We start from the raw sequence: 16,886 nt of genomic DNA, 5'->3' as shown, positions 1-16,886 counted from the left end.
TCTGTCGGGTTCACTAGTGAATAATTCATTTGATAACAAACTTAATCACAAACATTCTATCGTAGTCAAAACATTATGTTGTAAAAAAGTTAAATCGGTAACTCTACATCAGAGGCGGTTCTTTAGTGTGTGCATAAGCGCAGTGCACTGCCAAGTAAAAACATGTGTAAATAAATAACATTTATAGCAAAAATATGTAAAACAAAGAAACAGGGTTTCATTGCGATATTATAGCGCCAAAAATCTAATGAGATTGGTTCTATCGGACGATTTTATCATCTTGTCTGCGCAAGCGCAATCGTCATTGTGCGCATTCTGTTTTACAAAATATTTTACCCTGAATTTGTATGAAAAATACCATATCTTCCAAAACCGTGATTTGGGCGAGATCGGTGAATCGTGCGTTAGCGGGAGACAACAATATACATACTTAGGGCATTGCCAACTCATGGGCAGATTTGAGGTATGATGTTAGTTTCCAACGTCATGTCACTTTAAACATGCGTAATGGCATAACATTAGTACGAATTTAGTTGATTTAGTTACGATAATGTGCGTATAATGTTAGTACTATAAACGGTGGCGTACTTAGCGTCCAGGTTCCGATCCGCGTGATGTCATATTATTATCGCTTGATCATATTGTAATAATATTTATTTATTATTATACGGTACAAGTGCCTTTTACAATATAAAATATAACAATATAATGAGTTAGTTAGATTTACAAAAAATAAATATTAACTAAAAAAACAATATTAAAACATGGGTGTAAATACTCTACTTGATAGTAGCTATTTGTTAATTCATGTAAAACATATTGTGATTGAATGGATTTAATGAAATAACCTCAAGGAATAAATACATAAAATAATTTAAGTTGCTTACAATTTTTGGTTTATTACACACGAAAATACAAAGATTACACAAATAATATTTTAAAGTAAATTTGAATATTGGTGAAGACAGAGAAGGGCGAGTGACGTGTTACGCGCTCTTATATAGGTCCATTGGGCACTGTGGCCATAGATAACATCTCTCTGGTCCCCACATGGGTATAAAAAGAAAAAGAAAAAGAAAAAGAAAAAGAAAAAGAAAAAGAAAAAGAAAAAGAAAAAGAAAAAGAAAAAGAAAAAGAAAAAGAAAAAGAAAAAGAAAAAGAAAAAGAAAAAGGAAAAGAAAAAGAAAAAGAAAAAGAAAAAGAAAAAGAAAAAGAAAAAGAAAAAGAAAAAGAAAAAGAAAAAGAAAAAGAAAAAGAAAAAGAAAAAGAAAAAGAAAAAGAAAAAGAAAAAGAAAAAGAAAAAGAAAAAGAAAAAGAAAAAGAAAAAGAAAAAGAAAAAGAAAAATAACAAGAAATATTTATACATGTATGTTTGTCAGCATACAAAAGATATGAAATGAATAAACAACAGATCATTAGCATAAGTAGCTTTTGTGAATAATTCGTTAATCGTTACTATAGAACATCATAAAATATTTATAAAGATATAATTTGAATTCACAGAGACTCGAGTTAAAAATGACGATATGAGAGGTGCATTCGTTTCCTAGTCTGTGTATACGCGGTATAGGTGAGAGACAAAGATAGTTGGTTTGAGAAAGTTGACAATAATATAGACTATTTTGTCTGGTTCTACGTGTTGGTATATTAATATTGATTAAATCCAGGAGTTCGCAACAATCGAATTTAGAATTAATGATTTTGTATAGAAATATTAGGTCAGTTATTTTCCTGCGATCCTCCACAGTAGGTAAATTAAAAAAAAAAAACAAATACATAAAGTTTATTTGTTCTATAGGAATATGCAGTTTGAAATTAATGAATCTTAAAATTTTTTCGTAGGACTTTTTCAACATTATTTATGGAAATTTTGTAAAAAGGGGACCATATAGTAGAGTTGTACTCTAATGAGGAATTCCACTGTTTTCTTTTTTTTTCTATTAGCGTACTATTTAACTAAGCAAAGATATATATATATATATATATATATATATTGTGCGTTATTTTACAAAGATATGATTTTTAAAGTTATACCAAATGACTGTAATCAGTGTGTCACTTTTCAGTAGTGACGTCATGAAAAGGTTGGCGTTCTTACTTTCACTGACTGCGGTGAGTTGTATTTCTCCAGCCAATAACAAAACTGACAAGAATCTATGGAATATTGCTTTGATTACTTCATTTAGTTGATCATAATTTGCTCATTTCTATGTTATGGTTGTTTTTACGAACGGCAGATCTGGCTACGCTGTTGAAAAAACTTTTCAATCACAAATTATACTCTTTTTTTCTATGGTCAAAATGTTCCTTACAAGCTGCGGGGGCTTTAAAGCAGAAACCGGAAATACTACACGTAGATATAAGGAGTGACGTCATTATTTACGATTTAAAAATGAATACTATTTTTATTTATTTTTGCGTTCGTTTTTGAGATATTTCATCCTACTCCAATTTTTTTAAATATTCACGTGTACACGAAAACTATTTTAAAATTTAATTCCGGGTTGGGCTGGAATTCCTCATTGGCTTCTAACCAGCTTACTATACAAGCGACAAAATGTAAAGAAATGCACTATCAAGGTTTTTGGTCAGCAGCCGCCAGTTCTCTACGTATACAATATTTATTTTATTTTTGAAAAATATTTATCACTAGCCGGCAATGGGCGCATACCTCGGCTACTGTATTCACGACCACATCCATCCGTAATATAATAATATAATGTAGCATTTGTGTATGAGAGGAATAAAAAACCTGCCGTAAAGAGATGATAATAAAAAAAGAATAAGTTGGACAACGGCCGCGTAAGTCCGGTAGCCCGATGGAATTAGTCGGGATTAAACTGAACGAGTGGCAACACTTTTTCCGTTTTTTGTATTCAAATTTATAAGATCGTTAAACGTGTCTTTCGCGAGTCGTTTTTATGGTCGCCTGAAGCCGCTCCAAATTGCAATAACGAAATTATTCATTACAACAGAGACGAAGAACATTTTAGAGAAGGTAATAAAAGTCTAGGCATCTAGAGGGCTTTTGACCTGTCATGGGCTGTGTTTTTAAAATATTTTTTATTCATATATTTCATAAATGGTAAATATTTTTTTTATTCTATGCAAATCTACTGTTATACATATAGTAAATGTTATAACTGTAACTCTCACAAAAAAGAGACAAACTCTTGTGCTTGGAGAGCGACTTACATTGTTATAGTTGTTTATTTATTAGAATTTATATTATTTTGAATAAACGAGTACATGAGAAAAAAAAAACTTATGGGATGGTATAAAGAAAAACAGACAATAATAATACATTCGTACTAATTAAAATTGAATGCAGTTTTTACGCTTGTTCGAAAAAATTCTTTAGATTTACTTTGAATTTATTTTAGTTCATTGGGGAGATTATTGTAATAGGGTATTTTCACGTTTTTTTTTTACTGTCCAAAAAAATAGAAAAAAAATTACGATGGTAACTGTACAGTTTTTATTTTTTTATGTCCACGCGTTAATTTTTCAGAGCGGTTTAAAAACGTATACTTTGAATTGGCGCCAAAACGAACATTCGGATGCCGTATGGGCTTGTGACGTCACGCGTTACGAATTTGACTGACCGTTCAAACAAATTCATACGAATTTGTATAGCCTACGTGTTGTTTTTGTTGTAATCGGTTGTTTTACACTGTTTTAACTAATTAACGCGCATAAAATGTCTTTAGTTATAAGATACAAGTACTGTTTAGTTTCGATGTGCACAAACACTACGGTGAAGACGCAAAATAAAGCTTTTTTGGCCATTCCTAGTACCTAATGAAAAAATGCAGAAAAAATGGTTGAACGCATTTGAACGTTATGAAACGAGATGTTAAAAAAAACAAACCACTATTTTTTTTCCGTAGGTCTTGTTCAGTACAAAATACTATATTTTATGATGTAGACTGTAGACTATAAACATTTACTAACAGTAGGTACTGAAATTAGCACTTATAAAGCTTGACAGGTACTACAATACCAAAATAGTTTATTCTTTGAACGTTATTGTTTATATTTGTATTATATTTCTGTACTTATGTTACTTAGTTTAATTTGTGGAACTGTTGGTTTTCTAAATGAATAAAAAATAAAATTACTAAAAAATTGCTGTATGAAAACCTACTTAATTTATTTGTGAAATTTATTGCATTTACAAAATGGTAACTGACCTTGAGATGCTGGACAGTCTTCACACTTGCAGGAATCTATTATTTCCTAGACTTCATCGCAAATCAACGTCTCCGAGTACGATTTGGTTCTAACTTTATGTTCTGCTGGGGTGACTCGACCTTTTACCATTCAAATATCACCCGTCCGTTTAACTTGAATGTAATCTATGGCATTGTCTCCGTAATTTACCCTAGCTGATATATTAATAAGTAAATCACATTTAATAAAAAAGGCATTAACACGCACTCGAGCAACAGAGATGTTTACAAGCAATGGTATTTTATGGAATATGTTGTGTCAAAGTCACGTTACTTCCCTTTTGCATTAAATGTACGCGAAACAATATATTTATAGTACATGCAAATAATTAAACTATTTAAATGAATACATTTTGGAAGCAAACATTATATATTTGCTTACCTTACGGCCTTTACATTTCTATACTCGGAACTTAAAAAAATTGTATTGGATGAGAAAAAAATACCCATCATGATTATATCTATTTTGGGCAAGTTATCGAATTTTCCTTGTAAAAAAACAATTTCAGTCATAATGCTATGGATGTTTATAAATGAAAACAAAAAAAAAACAAAGGAAAAGACGAAGTTTAACTATAAAAAACAAATAAAAAGCCACAAGCCGCCCGCGTCGGAGTATCTCAGTATAGGATTTGAGTGAACGTAGGATATATAAGTCACGCGTGACGTCATCAACCCTTTTGGCCAGTTACGGGCCGTTTTATTTCTATCAAACTTTAAATAGGAAATTATAAATGAAAACATTCGTTTCAGATTTTGATAGTAATATGGTTCCAATCGTAAAAATATTCTTTAAATACTGAATACATTAAAAATCATACTCCCAGTTTATGAAAATACCCTATTTTTGACACCTTTGAAGACAAAGCTATTTTGACCATGACTTGTGTGGAATTTAGGAATTTTAATATTATTTTGGTATCTGAGTGACTTATTCATCTCAAATTCTTCTATTTTTTCTTCATTATAAATTTGTTTAAGTTTACGTGGCCACTTTACACACTGTGTAACATTCACCATTCTGCCCATATTTAAACATCAATGTTCCTTCAATTCTTATATATGTTCATGTTTGTGAAGTTAAATAGCAGAAACCTTTATTTATGCGGGTGAGATTCATATAATTGAATTATTTCACCTACATACGAAGCAACTCCTGAAAAAAAAATCTACTTCATGGACCAGGTAGATTTATCAATAATATTTTGAGTTTGTTCAAATTTTTGTAGACCAGGACTGAATTCAACTCCCTGGGGAGCTGTTAATATTAACATATTACAACAGAGACGAAGAGTATTTTAGAGAAGGTAATGTAGAAGATTGTTATTTTTTTGGACAAACTCAAAATATTATTTATTATAAACTACAATCTTCGGAGCTTTTTCGGATTATCTTTTCGTAAAACAAGAATTAGTCAAAATAATTCAATTATAAACTAGACAGACTTGATTTCCTCCCTAGGGAGTTATTTAGATCCAAATTGGTTAAAATCAAGATCTATTAATTCCCTAGCCTGTCTACAAACAGGCGGCCTCCGTGGTGTAGTAGTTAAGACGCTTGACTCACGCGCGAATAGTTCCGAGTTTGATTTCCGTTGAAAACAGAACACAAAAATTGATACTAATTATAATATTCATATAACGCGGATTGAATCGGCGCAACGTAAATTTTTAAAATCGTTAATATTTAGAATCGGATCAAATACTTTCATAAACAACTATTATGATCGTCTAGAGTACTTTCATATCTTCAGTTTAGAATTCAAAAGGATTTTGGTTGGTTTGATATTCTTGCACAAATTAATATCTAACTGTATAGATGCCCATGATATCCTGAACGAAATCTCACTAAACGGTAATGTCGATGTGTTCCTACAGCAAGGACAGGCATTTAAGAAGCAAGCGGTGTTGTCTCTCCTGACTCGCGATGTCACACTTGCCGTTTCCGCCTAGATTATGCTATATACATACCTTTTGTTAATTATACACTTTGTTAATTTAAGCAGATTTTAAGGATGTTTAGATTAAGTATTACTCATTAATGCCAATATATTAGGGCTTACTTAAGCCTGTTTATTGGCTTCAAAAAAAAAATCAATTGTGTTAACTTTTCATCGTAATCCCCAATAAAAATAAAAATGGGAGTTTCTACATAATATGACGTTAAAAACTATTTGAATTATAGCACGTTTTGTTTATTTTAGATTCATTACACTCGTAGATTATATCGCATTAAAAAAAATAGCATTGAGAAAAAACCAAATTTAAAAATGTGATGAGAACTATATTCTACTCGAGGCTCTGCATCTGCAGGTGTTTGAAGAGCTCTTATAATATGGTAAACTATAAACAGAAGGTCAAGTTCAAAATCCAAAGAGGATGTAAAAAGCCGTAAATTAAATATTAAAAATAATCCAAAGTTGTAAGCGAAAACATTAAAGTCAAGAACGGAATCTCAATCTAGAATTTCTTAGGGATTGGTCGTAAAATATGAAAAATGCCATAACTCGGTTACATGCTATTTCTTATAAAACCACGCCGTGAAATCGATTCTGTCTCCTTCTATTGTATGTGGAGCGCGTTAAGGTATTGCGAGAGGAGAATAACAAGCCATTTGGAGAATCTTAAAGAAGATTCTAGGTTAGAATATTATTCGTTTCATAACAGGATGACCGAAGGATTATTTTTATAAAGTTATGTACTAAAGACTTTGCTTTCATCCGAATAATATCGAAGCAATAAAATATTAAAAATGTAATGTAGGAGGACTGTAATGGCGAAGCTCGAAGTCATGTGAATATTATCTGGGCGTGTAATCTGTATACTGAAAGAACAAATAGCTTTACAATAATCTTAAGGTGATTCTAAACGAAAATATGAAACAAATTATTCATAGATGGCGCTTTTATCGTTTTTTATTGAAAAATGCCATTTTTACGTTTATTTTCAATGGGAATTTTACAAAACTTGGTTTGCGAAAACTTTACACTAAATTGATTGTAATAAATACCGTAACAATCTAATTTAGGTCTTTTTCACAAAATGGTGTACAAAACAAAAAATAAGATAAGTATTTTTTTGTTTTGTACACCATTTTGTGAAAAGGATCGAAATTATATTGTTATGGTGCAGATTTCTCAGATTCCGATTAATTCCAGAAAACACGTCTAATGTACCTACATGAACGCATTCAACTGAAGTCGTAATGATTTTTTTTACTACAGTGGACAAATATTGAAACGAATATTTAAAGTATATTGAACGTCATTACACATGCAAAAATGAGAGATTTTAAATCGGAAAGTATAATATTTATTGACAATTGCTTAAATTATTTATAGTTGAAGTCAAAAGCGATAATATTTTTAATCTTATTGCTAAAAACATGAAAATAACTATTAGCTCATGTTCACAGCGCGGGCGAAAGAACCGCTCCAGACAAAAGTCGGAGAGCCACTAACTAGCACCTGGGAAAAGTACTAGAAACTTTGTTGTTTTGTCTCTCTAGCTCCTGAATATACCTGTATTATCGAGAGTGAGGCGTAAAGAGTGTGTGAGACGGTTATATATGTTGATTACTCTTTTACTACGTACTCCGCAAAACGCAATTAAATGCTTTTTCTGTTCTCAATAATCATTAATTATTTATTTAAAAAAAAAACGATACTTTGATGTATAACGGAGGAATACTGAAAATCTCAATCCATAATTTATTACATTTATGGAAATATTAAAGTTATTAGATGCAATGTGTACCAGCTACACATCACCGGGAAGGGAGAGTTGAAATATAGCGACAATGGTACGCCTGTCAACCGCGTATTAAACTAAACTAGAAGTGTATTCTTTATCCGTTCGGACATTACAACACAGTTATAAAAAAACCCGAATTGTTTTGACACGACGGGGAAGGAATAACAAAGCCATACTTAAATATTAGGAAAAAAAATAATGAGTGCTTCACAGCGTGAGATTAAGGAAAATAGCTAGGTACTAATTTTAGTTCGGAGGCACATCATATCTCGTGTAGATAGTAGGTACACTCGTATCCTAACCCTTCATTAAACTCCTATCTAGCTGGTCAACGGACAAGCTGTTCGGGCCGAGTTTCCTCCAACGTCCGTAAATCAAACTTATTGCCTACTTCTTCACGCAGTGGAAACTTCATAAGCTCGATTTCGAGTCCGTGATTGGTGTATTTATCAGTAAGCTCAGCGTGTCTTGGTGGTGGGGCGCGGGGCACGGGGCACGGGACACGCCGGAGTTTAGTGCAAAAAGAGAAAAAATCATTTTATTTAAAAAAAGGTCGAAATGCGATCTCTAGAATAATTAAAAAGGAACTGAGGTTACCGAGTGCATTATAAATGTAAACAACGAATGTCTCGAACAAGTAGAAGAATTTGAGCACCTGAGAAGCATGTTTTCGAGAGACGGAAGAGTAGAAAAAGATGTTGAAAGGAGAGTGAATTCGGGCAAAAAAATTAACGGCGCACTAAGCACAGTAACCGCAAATAAAAATATGTCAATTGACTTTGCCGGAAAACGTACCCGGGACCTTCGGCATTATGAGCAAAAGCTCTAACTGACCGCGAGGCGGACTAATCTTCACTTGATTTATTCCATCGGGAGAGTAGTCAACACGTCAAAAACACTCGTCCAGGATTCTGGTTCTATTTCACACACAGAACTGTAGAACCGCCAGGTCACGGAACAAATGCAATGTTAAAATGAGTGTTCAAACTGAATACTTCTCTTCTTAGTATTTTAATGAAATAAAATCATAGATATTGGTACTTTAAGTGCACCGTATATAAATTGAAAACGCTACAAATTAATATTGTATGTATATTTAAATATCAAAAAAATGTTAGTGTGACATTTGCTGTTTTTAGACAATATTAGGACATTAATTTGTGGTTTTTAGTGCAAAATAAACAAAAATTAGTATGAATAGTTGAAATAAAAAAAGTGGCCTTTAAAAACGAGTAAATATTAGTTAAACTCTCCATATAGAAAATTAAAAAAAAATATCAGTAAACACTGCTAAAACCCTATATAAAAGATTATCCAGAACACCTTTGAACTGTCAAACAATGAATGATAGTGCCGCTACATAGTGATAGAAATGCTAATTAAAGGATATTTTTTATTCATTCGCACAAATTGATATTGCCGTTTTTAAACTCATTGGTGTGGACAATTGTTGTTTTCACAAAAACACAGCATTTTGTGAATTGAATTTGATGTATCTACGATTTTTTTTAAATATTTTTTGTAAAGAACGATTGTATAGACGCATAGACAGGGAATAATTAACAACAATTATATTGTTTTAGATTTTTTTTTTTAAAGTTGATGTTTATAGAACAAGGTCTTCATTTGTACCCATGAAAATTGATATTGCATTTATTATATAAATGATCTTACATTTGAAATTGTTCTGATAAACGTGTAACCGAATTAATCGTGAGAGACTAATTTTGCAAAGAAATTATTTGATTTTATCTTACCTTGCCACTGGAAAAAATACATCTAGAGGTGGCGTCATCGAAATTAGCAAGAAACTGCAATACAATCTGCAGAATGTGTATTGTTTATTGCGTTTGATTACGTAGGAAACGGGGCGGTCCCTATAGCCTACATAAAACACGCCATCAAACGCTACGGATAGTTTGATTTTCATCGGGAACACGAAAAACTAACCATTCGGCGTAATTATCGCAAAATTATGCGCCTTAATTACAGGGGCCAGGTTATAGAATATTAGCATTATCTAAAAATTGTAAGAGATTGTATAAAAAAAATGGCGAAAGAGCAAATTTAATAAGCACTTCATTCAGGCTTTTGATTACATGTCTAATGCCGGGAAAAAGAAAACTGGACGCAGAATCCCTTCGTTCCTTTTTTGGCCCTACACACGGTCATTATCGAGAAACTAATTTATTTTCGTAAACATCGGCTACCGGACATTAATTATACCCGCGTTGGAATAAAACTATGGTTGATGGGCGCGAGGCGTATTTGGTAGCCGACGGAGATGCAATCTCGAGACGGAGGATTAGACATCTTAAATTATTATTACTACATGTAAAAAACACCAGACGCCCACGGGAATATTAAAATTAATAAGATGAAGGGATAACGAATGGACGGTTTGACATTGTGGATTATCTGGAAATTGTGTAACGTGAATGCACTGATATATACGAGTACATAGGTATGCATCTTCATGCAACGCAACCCACGATTGTTAAATAATTACTTCAAAGATCGATTTAATACGTGTGTTAGGGGAATGCATAATTGTGTTTGTAATCAATAATTTCTCGACGTCTACGGATCTCCCGATAACTGATAAATCACAACATATAAAAATACGAATCGAAATAAAAATACACATTAGCTGTGAGTTTTTGGGGACGTTGTCTATCTGCATAAAATATTGAATAAGCTTTTCACACTCCTTTAGCTAGTATTGGGTACATATATTTTGTTAATTTTAAAAACTTTTTCCTTCTTGTAATTATGTAATTTTTTAAGATTTTATCTCGCACTTATTCAGCTTGCATTATATACAAACATGTAACTTTAAAACTCAACAATGTTTGAGTATGTCCAAATGCTTGGAGACTGGCTGGATTTCCTACCACATAATAAAGGTTTCAGCTCCTTTACTTCACAAAAGTCAACAGATGGAAGAGTTGAGGAAATGTGGATGTTTAAACATGGGCAGAATGGTGAATGTTACACAGTGTGTAAAGTGGCCACCTTCTCAATTATAAATTCCCTCTCTGTTGAAATAAATTAAAACTTTTAAACTCTTTAATTATTTTATTTTAATTTATTCTTTTATAGATTGTATTACGTACATATAAATTTGAATTCATTTCTTTACCTTATTAGCATGAATTATGTTGTATTTTTTGGAAATTTCTCATCCTCTTTTAATTTGTATTGTATTTTAATTTCTATTCTGCTTTTGAAAATAATATAATAGTTTTAAACTATAAATACGTCTGTTATTAATGTTGTTATCTGCATGTCCCTAAATGAGTTTTTTTACTAAAACTCCTTGGAAATATTATATGAAATTATGTATAATATGTTTTCAAGCATATAAATAAAAAATATAATGCTAAGTGTCCTCGGTACGGGTTACCCTAGTGAGAATACATTATTTTTATTGTTTATAATGTGACAAATAAGAAAAAAAAACAAATAAATTCTTAAAAATGATCAGAATGTAAGGTATTACAAATATTTGACATTTCAACTGCCCAAAATTATTTATTCCGAACGCTGACCCAAGTTTGGTATGGGAATGTGGCCGAATGCAAAAAAATAATCTGCGCTTGTTAGGAGAAGATCAGAATAATAGCGAACAGGACAGGTGTTGAGAAGTCCTTTTGTTGCGAAGAGACAAAGGAGGAAGGAATAAAGGACGACAAGAAGACGGGGAACACTAAACACAAGAGACAACAAACATGAGCCAGAAATATCAATCATCCTGTCTCTTCATCCGATCAATACAACCAGCCATCAACTCAGCCATTCAACAGTTTTTGCCTTTGGTTAGACGTATTATTTATTGAAAAAATGTTTTGATACTGACTTTAGAAATATAATGAATGAAATAGATCTGTTGAAAAATTTGACGTACCTTTTTGATATTCACACACCATATATGAAAAAACAGCAACTTTGAAAGAGATATGGATTGCGTATAAATTAAATGTTGTAATATTACGTACGTGTCTATACAGATATTACGTATCTACTGTAGTAACACATTTAGGTATTTCAAATTATAATTGCGGTCGGCGCGTCACATCATTGTGAATTAAGACAAAACGCGAGAGCCGAACATATAAACCTATTTATTTATTTTACCTATTTGGCAAATCATTCAAATATCGATTGGTTCTAGAGACATAAAACTAAATATAAAACCTAGGAACAATTATTAAAATAACAATAATTAAACAAGTGGTCCCCATAAAACTTAAGGTACGATTTGAATATTTTCTAAAAGTTAAAAAATAAAGTGACTTATCGATCAACATATTTTAGTTATTTTTATTGAAATACAAACGTTATATTTGATTAGGTCATTTATCCATTTAGGCTCGAGTTAAATCCAGTATATTTTTCATTTTCTTATCTAATCCGCACCAAAAGACGCATACTGCACTTTACCGGTTGCAACAAATAAATATATAATATATGATAACATGTAAGATGAATATATGATCCAGCCCAGGGACTAAGAAATACCCAGTATTAATATGTGTACAAATATTTGAATATAATAAAAATATTGCTAACAAAATGTATGAATTCACCTCGAAATGGCTGAAAACCAGCTGCATGGTAGCCAGACCAGACGTCTGCTTCCTCAGCTCGTCAGTCAGCCTGAAGGACTCCAGCACAGGTAGAAGAGCCACTACGGAGAAGCTAGATGACAGGCGGTCAGCTTCTTCCGTCAGCAGACGGCCGTGTCTTCTACGGAGCACGGAATACATCGGACCTGCGGAAGAGACAAAATCCATTATCATAAGTTGGTGATGGACAGAGATGATGTTGTATTGTAGTTATGTGCGTGTATTTATTGCATGTTGAATAAATAAAATATAAAATCTTCAATCTTATATGTAAAAAAGAAGTAAAGAGCATAAACGTTTTTTTCATGGATCTACCAGGGTGCATTCAAAGAGAATGCATTTACAAAAACAAGGAAACATGTTATTTTTTTTGTGTATAAAAAAAGTTTATTTTTGAATGTTTAAAAACAGCATTAGTTTTTTGTGGATCTCAATCAGATTCTCTACTTAAATTCCTTATCATTTCTACCCATTTATTTCTTTTTACTGGATTTTTGGTAATACTAAAATAATATCAAATTCAATACATTTTTAAAAATCGTATTCCCACATAAGTTCACCCCTCTGTTGGCGAAGGGACCGGAGTTTGACGTTTGCAAAAAGAATGCCATATTTGAGAAAATACTTCTTTTAAATTTTGGAATTCAACTATAAACAAGTACCTAGGTACCTACTTATACTCAATATTTGAATATTAAAAAATTTTAGTTTTGGAATTTAATCACAAACAAGTACCTAGGTACCTACTTATCAATGAAAAGGCTTTTTCCAAGCTAATAGCAAGAAAACCAACGTTCGGGCACGACAACGTCTTTTAGGTCCGCTAGTTATGTTATAAAAAATGACGTTTTTCCAACCAAAAACATTAATTTATTTATAAACGCTCAAAAAGCTTTTACATAATATGCAGAGGTTATAAACAATGACAAATATAAAAATACATAAAAAATAAATGAAAATACTAGAAACTAAAATGCTATTTAATACATTTAAAAAATAATTGAATAATAAAGTTATAGCAAATATATCTATTTTTTGATCATCAGTGTATTTATGTCGGCCCCGTGTTGTAATGGTCAGTGCGTTTGCTTTTCATGCAAGAGGTCTCGGATTCGATTCCCGACATGGTTAATACGAAATATTTACTTAAAAGGGTATTATTACACTACAATATTTCATAGTTCCTGGACTGGTAAACTGAAGCATAAGACTAATCCTCTTACCTTCGTGTAACAAAAATGATCAACATTTATTTATATATTTAAAAAAATATATATTTAAAGAAATATTGGCGTTCTTATAATTTACCCAAGTATTTCAATTTTGGTGGCCATTTTTAACGAGTTGTAAATAACTCACTATTAAAAAATGTAAATCAAGTTGGGGTAGAGTGGGGTTTGAACCTCGGACCTCTGGCCCGTGAGTCCGCAACACTAGCCACGGGACCACATCCCGATTCTTATTTTTATTTACCCGATTATTATTTGTTCCCGAGAGAGTGAATTCTCGGGAACAGAGAATTAATGTGCGAATTCGACTTAAATATATTAATATATCTAAAGTAAATATGATGCCTTATCGGCCTATTAGGCACATTGAAATAAATACATTTAACCAAATCAGGAACATCAAAAAGATTATTAAAAATTTTATACAAAAAACCAAATCAGATTTATTCTTCTATTTATTATTTTTTTTATTTATTTACTTAAGTTAGTTAATATTACATTGTATATTAACTAATATATTTACAATTATAACAAATACTTATTAAATATTTCTTACATAACTACATTATTACAATAAACATAACATTTTTTTTTAAATCCGTAAGTTTTCTTTCATTCTTCATACTTTCAGGCATCTCATCATACAGTTTTAACCCTTTATACATTAAGCTATTTTGTGATTTTGTTTTTTTCTTAAGTGGTAGTCTTATCCTATTTCTATTTCTTGTCCTATATTTATGTACATTTCTATTTAATATAATTTCACTTATAAAATACTTTGGCATGAGATTATTAAACACTTTATATATAAATACAAATACATTATACAATAGTCTTTTCTTTATTCCTATCCAGTTCAATTGTTTTCTCATTTTTTCAACACTATTATATTTGCTTTTTTTCAGTATAATTCTCATTGCTCTATTTTGTAGTATTTCAAACTTGTTTATGTCTCCCTCGTTAGCTAAATATAATATAGTAGAGCAATAGTTCCAATGAGGGGCAATTATTGTTTTGTATATAAGTTCTGCAATCTTTTTATTTATTTATTTTCGAATTCTTCCTAGGAAGAAAATCTTTTTTGAAATTTTCTTACGTATATATTCAAAGTGTGATGTTAAATTTAATCTGGAGTCAAGAATAATTCCTAAGTATTTCATTTCATCAACCCTTTCAATAATTTTACCATCAATATTTACATTCATTGTTATGCCATGTGCTTTATTACCTATTTCCATATATTTTGTTTTACTAACATTTAATTTCAATTTATTTATCTTTAGCCATGACGATATGTTCTGTAGATCTTCATTCAATTTATTAATTGAGTCTTCATAGTATTACTAATTTTAAGTAAATTTAATGTTCTCGTATTTAGGAGAAGATTTATAGTTTATAGTTTTTCGCGGTAAATGCAATTTAAAATTTATGAACCGGAGAAATTTATGATGGATTTTAAAAAAAAATATGACAATAGGTAGCGGTAGAGTCGTAAGTACGAAGTAGACCTTAAAGTCAGAGTTTATCGCTGGTAATATTCATTATTATGTATTTTATTAATGACAATGGTAAAATGGATGGATTGGCATGGTTTAGCTCAAAGTCTTATATGTTGATCGTGTTTATGAATATATTGTATACTATTATTTTATTGCTCTTTTTTGTCTTTGCTACAGAGTTTCACGTTCTTTTTGCAAAGTATCTTGTAGCATATACCTGTTGTAATACGGAACTTCAGCCCTACGGGAAATTTGATACAGTAAAAGATTTCTTGCGCACAATAAAAATTGGAGCATTAAATTGTAAAGAAAAGTTTCCTGAAAATGTACGAAAAAAATAATAAAAACTAACTACTTTGAACGACGTCAGTGGTTCATATGAATCAACCGTTCGCTCGCCGCGCAATGGAGCAATGGGCAGAACTAATCTAGAATAAGCGGATGAAAACCTATGACGTCACACGTGGAGTTATTTTAGAAATATTAAAAAATCATAGCGCTGATAATACGATACAAGAAAATGTTTTAGTTTAATAGTTTATTAACAATTAATAAATTAAAAAAACCACCGAAATTCCTCCTTGGCTTAGGCCGTATATAGAATAAATAAATAAATAAATATTGTATGGAAATAAAAATGTGCCTGACCAGTCAACATTGGATGGTTAGGAGTCGAGAATAAAGATTTGTTTGTTAAGAGTTAAATGTATTAAAAAGGGTATTTGGAAATAAAAATAAGAGATTCGTCCGGATGGGCGTGGCTCTTGTTTCTCTCCCACTATTTCTTCTCTCACAGCATCCGCTGGACACCTGCCTCGCCTTACCTTCGCCATTATGATTCTCAAACTTATTTATTTATTTTCTTAATACGGAAATATCACATACTACGAATACCGATAAAAATATATGCAATGGATTAAGAATAATGAATTGTATTTTCAAAATCAATATGAATACTGTAGAGAAATGTTTTCATACATAAATGTAAAAAAGAAATTTAATAAAAATACGTCGCTAGAAAAACGCGACGTCCTTTTTTTTTCTTGTAAAGAAATACTGGCGCTCTTATAATTTGCCCAAATATTAAATTTTGGTGGCCATTTTCAACGAGTTGTAAATAACTCACTATTAGAAAATGAAAATCAAGTTGGGGTAGAGTGGGGCTCGAACCTCTGACCTCTGATCCGTGAGTCCGCAACGCTAGCCACGGGACTACGACCCGGCCATGGTTGTTGTGTCGTCCAGATTTGTGATAATGTTCCAAACGAATTTCAATGGCCAGGAACAAATAAATATGACTCGAGACGTATTAGGGGCGTGGCAAATGGAATAGATTTTGTTTTTTACGGGAATTCAAAATCACAAATTAAAAAATATTTTTTACGCAGCTAATAATTGGTTTCCTTTTGGAGATCTGCCCGTTCGCTCTACATGTCCAAACCAACGCAGCACCCCTTTCTTGATTTTGTCGATAATGCTCGTCTCGGCTAAGACATAGTTTACGGATCTCGATATTTGTGCACCTATCATACATCGTTTTACCACA

General features: G+C 31.5%; 1 protein-coding gene across 1 annotated transcript in view; it reads right to left on the bottom strand.

The window, feature by feature from the left end:
- Window positions 1-16,886, bottom strand: part of LOC148285641 (elongation factor-like GTPase 1) — a 29,712-nt gene that overhangs the window by 12,305 nt on the left and 521 nt on the right. The window contains exon 2 of the mRNA XM_088242447.1: window positions 12,574-12,758. Within this exon, the coding sequence (XP_088098573.1) occupies window positions 12,574-12,758 (185 nt within the window). The remainder of the gene's footprint in view (window positions 1-12,573; window positions 12,759-16,886) is intronic.

This window comes from Micrasema longulum, unplaced genomic scaffold, assembly GCF_059751315.1.
Source record: "Micrasema longulum isolate JH-2025_06_02 unplaced genomic scaffold, ASM5975131v1 h1tg000017l, whole genome shotgun sequence".
Classification (NCBI taxonomy): domain Eukaryota; kingdom Metazoa; phylum Arthropoda; class Insecta; order Trichoptera; family Brachycentridae; genus Micrasema; species Micrasema longulum.
Note: the sequence above shows the minus strand (reverse complement) of the source record. Positions and strands in the feature narration are given on the sequence as shown.